General features: G+C 40.9%; 1 protein-coding gene across 4 annotated transcripts in view; it reads left to right on the top strand.

The window, feature by feature from the left end:
- The window catches only part of UNC13B (unc-13 homolog B), a 203,271-nt gene that overhangs the window by 158,555 nt on the left and 38,716 nt on the right, over positions 1–6,000 (top strand). For all 4 annotated transcript variants that reach the window (XR_006177289.1, XM_042862318.1, XM_042862317.1 and 1 more), the window contains exon 26: positions 2,456–2,582. Coding sequence is in view for 3 of the 4 variants with exons in the window: in XM_042862318.1 (XP_042718252.1) it covers positions 2,456–2,582 (127 nt within the window). In the remaining variant the exon portion in view is untranslated. The remainder of the gene's footprint in view (positions 1–2,455; positions 2,583–6,000) is intronic.

The following is a 6,000-nucleotide window of genomic DNA, read 5'->3' as shown; positions in this document are numbered from 1 at the left end:
TCTTTCTCTCTTTCTTTCTCTCTTTCTTTCTCTCTTTCTTTCTCTCTTTCTTTCTCTCTTTCTTTCTCTCTTTCTTTCTCTCTTTCTTTCTCTTTCTCTCTTTCTCTCTTTCTCTCTTTCTCTCTTTCTTTCTCTCTTTCTCTCTCTCTTTCTCTCTTTCTCTCTTTCTCTCTTTCTTTCTCTCTTTCTCTCTCTCTTTCTCTCTCTCTTTCTCTCTCTCTTTCTCTCTCTCTTTCTCTCTTTCTTTCTCTCTTTCTTTCTCTCTTTCTCTCTTTCTTTCTCTCTCTCTTTCTTTCTCTCTTTCTAGCTTTTTTTTTTTTTTTTTTTGAGATTACATCTTTGTGGATCTGCTGAAAGTGAATTAGAAGAATTAAAAGGAAATCTGCATTATGCTGTTAAAGGGATTTGCAGGCAACTCACTGGAGTATTCCATTGCTTTGGGAGTTGACAAAGCTTGTAGAATAATTATGCATGAGAATTTCTTTGGTTTTTGTTTTTTCAGTTGGATAATTCATAATTTATTTGGCCTTTCTTCTTGTGCGTGTTACAGAGGCTTCAAACGAAATGTAGAAGATTTTTGAATGTTTTGGTGCAGTTGCACAAATTTACATTTTTGTGAAAATAGATGATGTTTGAGAAGAGCTTGCCTCTCCAGTAACTGCTAAGGAAGCTGTACCACGTTACATCATGAAGGCATAACTTCTGCTGATAATTGTCTTTAGCATGTGTTGCTCACATGTGCATATTGCTTGTACCAAAGTGCCAGATTTAGGCTATTCGAACTTAAGAGAGAGGCCTGCACTTTTTAACGCAGTTAGATCCTGTTTACACATTATCAGCAGTGACGCCCTTTAAGAGTTGTGCACCTACATAAAGATCTGCCAAGCTGCCTGTAAGTACATAGGGGGTGGCTTGGGAGAAAGCATGGGGGTGCTTTTGGGAGAACTTAACAAGCAGGATAAAAATGGGACTTGTGGGCTGATCAGAGGTAGGAGTCAACAGCTGAGAGATGGTAGTGTGAATACAGGCTGTGAAGGTCCTTGAGGGCAAAGATGTGGAACTTGTTTCTTGAGAGAGAGAATGGTGAACAGTGGTCCAAGGAGATTATGTCTGTGAAACACAAGCTGAATGTGGCAAGCACTTTGGCAGTTCAAGAGATGAGTTGAACTGTGGAAGTATGTGTGTTATGCAGAGAGGGACTATGTTGTCCAGGCATAATGTGTGTGCAAGGACCTAAGGAAGCCTGGCAAGAGAAAGAACCTCAGCTCAGGTAGATAGATGTATATGGGTTGCTTCAATGCATTGCACTCAGAAGGGCAGTACATGTTAGAAAGCAGTTCTCTTCTGAAAGACAAGTGCCATGAAGTTCTCCAGGCCGAGTTCAGATAATCTTCCAGCTCTGGTGTAGTTTCTCTTGTGCTGGAGACCTAGGAGTGGCGGCTGACTTGCTTACCTGCCATACACATGGTGATGAGACCCTTCAGGCACAATCCTGTGCATGTGCAGACAGTTCGTGTACTGTGTGACCAAACAAACTCTTTTGGGTTGTGCAGACAGCATTCAAACGCATTGTTGGAAAGGTAACTTGTATGTGGAGGGGTAAGGTTCAATAATAACAGCCAATGGAGACCAAGCTGGTGGTGAGGAGTTGTCTGCACAAGACCAGAAGGAAATGCGGGGCAATGAAATAACATACTGTTACTGCTTTCTGTGATACCAGAGAACAATTTATGGCCATACTGTGGGTATGAAATGGAGTATTTGGGGGTACATTTGGTGTAGGAAAGAAAAAGGCCTTTCCTACAACATTCCTTGCCCCACTGGGAATTCAGCTATAGATAAAGCTGATCAGATTAGCTCTGATCACCACTGACTCCACATCTATTGCTTCTCAGTATCATAATGCAGGTTAGATGCATGCAGGAGAGGATTTCAGAGTTCTAGTGAAAATACTTGAGAGGACTTGTGTAGAATTTCACAACTTGTCTGGACTACCTTGTGATTTATATTTTCAAACTCTGAAGAACTTTATTCTTTCTACTATTGCCTCTTGGGGAATGTAGTTAAGATATTTGTATTGCCCTTATTTATATTCAAGAATGAACAGATTTGCTATTCCAGATTTATTTCCTGCATAGATAAAATCTGGACTGTCATATGTTAAATGGGAAGGCCATAAGAGACTGCTCTTTTTTTATTGCTTTGACAACCAAAAAGTCTTACACAAATGAATGGATTAAGAGGAACCACACAAACAGGCTCCAGAGCCTCGCTGGTCAACCATTGAGAACCCCTGTTCTTTGCCAAAATCCTGTGCTGTGAAGATTTTATGGCTCTGTAGGTGCTTCATCCTGAAAACCACTGCGTACTGCTGACATGTTTTATAAGACCTTCCTGTCCCTGACACAGTGATAATGGTAAAAGGAGACCTAACTGCCTTTTTCCTTCCTCACAGAGCATGAGAAACACAGACTGTGTAAGAGTGCGGACTATATGAATTTACACTTCAAAGTGAAGTGGCTGTACAACGAATATGTTCGTGATCTGCCGGCCTTCAAGGGAAAAGTGCCTGAATATCCAACGTGAGTGTGCTCTACCTCCTATAGTATATCCCCAATATACCTCTTCCTTGGTTATCCGCAGGGCACACAGTTGGTTCACCTATGGCTGCCTGTACATAAATATACCATTTATTCATTCCTTCTTCTCTGTGTTTATGTGTATCTTTGTTCCCCTTCCTTGGTGTTCTGTGCTCCTGTTCTTGAAACAAATAAATACCTTATTGTAGAACCTCTTCCAGAAATCTCAGAAGGTTTAGCAGTAATATGGACTATCTTTTAAGCCATTTTGTATTTACAGCGCTCTTCCTTGAACCAGACTTTTAGACAGGTGCTAATGTTCTAGTATTAGTAGATACAGCTTTATCTACTATATGTATTTATATATATGTACTGTATGTATATTTTGCTGTGTAAATGTTACACAAATATGCACAAACACACCAGGATTTGTGAGAAATGGAAATGCTTTTGTTTTTTTATAAGACTGGGTGGTTCAGTTGGAAACACATAAACTTGTTCTTAAGCTCTAAGCAATTGTTCACAAGTTCTATTTAACTTTAAAAGAGAAGCAGTAGATTTCAACTCTGGGGAAAATTTGATCCTTTTGTGATCAACCAAGGAAGAATACTGTAGCTGAAGGTCTTCCCCTGCTTTAAAGCAGAAGCAGGTAGGTTGTTTCTGATCAATGTTTGTCTAACAATTTTTCAGAAGCTTGCAATTACAATTATTCCACATTTTACTGTTATCCCTCTGGTGGTTTTGGGGGGTTTAACACACTCCACCTCCTCTCCTCCAAACCTTTCTTGATTCAGTTGGCGCTTGTTTTATCCTTTTCTCCCAGCCTGGATGTGAAAAACAAACTTCTCCTCTTTTACAAAATGTTTCTCATGTCCTTTCCCAGTCTTCTGCCTATTCTCTTATGTTCCTATCCTTCCTTGTAAGTGAGATTTACTCACACCTCTTCATCTTGTCTGTGTCTATACATAAACCGCCTAGACTTAGACACTGATGTTTCTTCTAGACCTTGCCTTTTCTTGCAGGCATTACTGCTGCTTTCACATGCTAGTATGGTAGCAGCCTTTTTTTCTTTTCTTTCTTCACTACCACCATTGACCAGCGATGTTTCCAGTTGGTCACAAGCCAAGCCCTCAACAGCTTCCTACTTTGTTTTTCTTCCCATCTTTACAGCTGTCCAAATGCAGCACTTTGCACTTGCACTCTTTAAAGAACATCTTGCTTGTTCTGTTTCCAGTTTGGCGTTTTGAACTCTTTCTTCATCCTCCACTGCACACAGTGCCTTGAGCCTGGCATTATCTGTGTGCTAATAAGACTTCAGGCAGTTGGTGTAATTGGCTGGCTTGGGCCACGGGTCTTGCTTAGCAAATCAGTTCAGTGAGAGGCATTAATTCAGTGAATAGGGTGCTGGAGTCTCAGTAGCTTAGTTCCTTTTGTACCACTGAGTCAGTGCAGTCCTGGGCAAGTCATCACATTTTCTTAATCTCCTTCTTCTCCTGTGTAATCAGGATAATGATGTTCAGTTTTGTTTTGCAGTCTTCTGCAGAATTGTTCTGCTCTTCTGACTTTCGTATACATGAGCACTGGAGCTCATGTACTTGTGCAGACACTGGCCTCCCTTGTTACCTCACACTCATGTTTTAGTGCAGTAGCCACATTGTCAAGCACAAGAGTTGTTTACTTCAACAATGACCTTCACTTGTTTTGAAATATACCTTTCATATCAATTACAGCAACCCTTTAATTTGCTTCATCACAAACATTTTTGATCTTCACAGAATCCCAGAATAAGTAAGGTTGGAAGGGACCTCTGCGTCCATCTGATCCAATCCCTGCTCCAACAGATAGACCTAGAGCAGGGTGTCTGGGCCCATGTCGAGGTGGCTTCTGAAGTTCTCCAAGGAGAGATTCCTCAGCATCTCTGGGCAACCTGTCCCAGTGCTCCATCATCCATGCAACAAAGAAGCGCTTATGTTTCTTTAAACAGCCTTAAAGCTTTCTTAAATAAAGGTCCATGTGTCATGTATGCCCGCCAGTAAACTCAGATAAAGATGAATTGCCTCAGTCCAAAGAATAGCAGCGGTTATCCAAAAACCTGCATTTCTTGTTGAAACTAAGCAAAACCACATTTTTTATATCTTTGGGCTATTACTGTGGAAAGTAAAGGCTCTGAAGCATTGTAGGTTTTGTATTCCCTTTATTTTCTGAAATTCAACAGCAGTTTCTGAAAATGAAGTAGCAACATAGCTGAGAGTGCATCTTCAGAACTTCCTTCTTCACTTTTTGTATGCCAACTGAAAACTGTGAAGCGTCCAAAAACAGAACAAACCACGCAGCTAGCTTTTCAGGTATGCAAAGAAGTGTTGTTTTATAACTGATGTTAGCAAGCAGCTAGTGTTGTAGCTGTACTGGTAACTACCTCCTCTGGTAGCGGTGGTGGAAGGCATTCCTGTCTCTGAAATCCTCTCTTATTCTTCTGGCTTACTATCAAACACAATGTTTTCTTATTGTACTCTTTGAAATCCTGCCTGCCTTCTTGTCTCTGCACTTGCCAGTGCCCACTGAATGTCCACGGAGTATGAACATGCATCAGAACAGCAAACAAGCAAGTTTAGCTCACCTGTGAAGCATGAGACCATGGCCACAAGGCTCATGGCCAAGCTGTAATTGTAGCCTTTTGTACTGCATTACTGTTGTGCAACCAGAAGGCAAACTTTCATTCAGTCACAAAGCACAAAGCACTGCCTCTCCATGCAGACAGAACTGAGGGGTTTTCTATGCAAACACTATTTGGAGAGGTTGGCTGTACAATCTCCAGTCACGCTATGCTGGCCCCTGTAAGCACAGAATGTGATAAAAGCACCACGAGCCTCTGCCCTGTGTGCTGGTGTGTGAGTCATTATGGGGTTTTCTCCTTGATCAATAATTGAAGCAGACAAGAGGAAGAAGAAATTTGCTGCATAACAACATTTTGGAGCTATTTCTGCATGAAATTGAATTATTTTTATTAGTTTCTGTGATAGATTATTTTGAACATCTTTCTGGATACACTGTCTTTGTGATCCCCGGAGTCCCTCCTCACTTGCTCTGCAGTCCAAGAACCAATAGTTAGGGGTTATTAGCCTAAGATAACTCTACGTTTGCGTTACAGCTCAGAGCACATTCTGGCTCTGACTGTGCCCAGGGACCAGAAGAATTTATTAGATGATTTCTAACTCTTGTGTTCTACTACCGGCCTGCAAAAGGCAAAGCTCGGACTGGATTTACAAATGTAGATACAGAATTTCCTGACCTTACCTAGTGATTCATTTTGCACTTGAACATTCATATTAAACCTCTTTCTGTAAGTAGAGCTTTTTTTTTTTCCTTCTAATTTTTCCTGTCCAAAACACCCTAACATACTGTACATTTTCCTTACTACCTT

This window comes from Lagopus leucura, unplaced genomic scaffold (assembly GCF_019238085.1).
Source record: "Lagopus leucura isolate 7727_CA_CO unplaced genomic scaffold, USGS_WTPT01 Super-Scaffold_650, whole genome shotgun sequence".
In the NCBI taxonomy this organism is placed as follows: Eukaryota; Metazoa; Chordata; class Aves; order Galliformes; family Phasianidae; genus Lagopus; species Lagopus leucura.
Note: the sequence above shows the minus strand (reverse complement) of the source record. Positions and strands in the feature narration are given on the sequence as shown.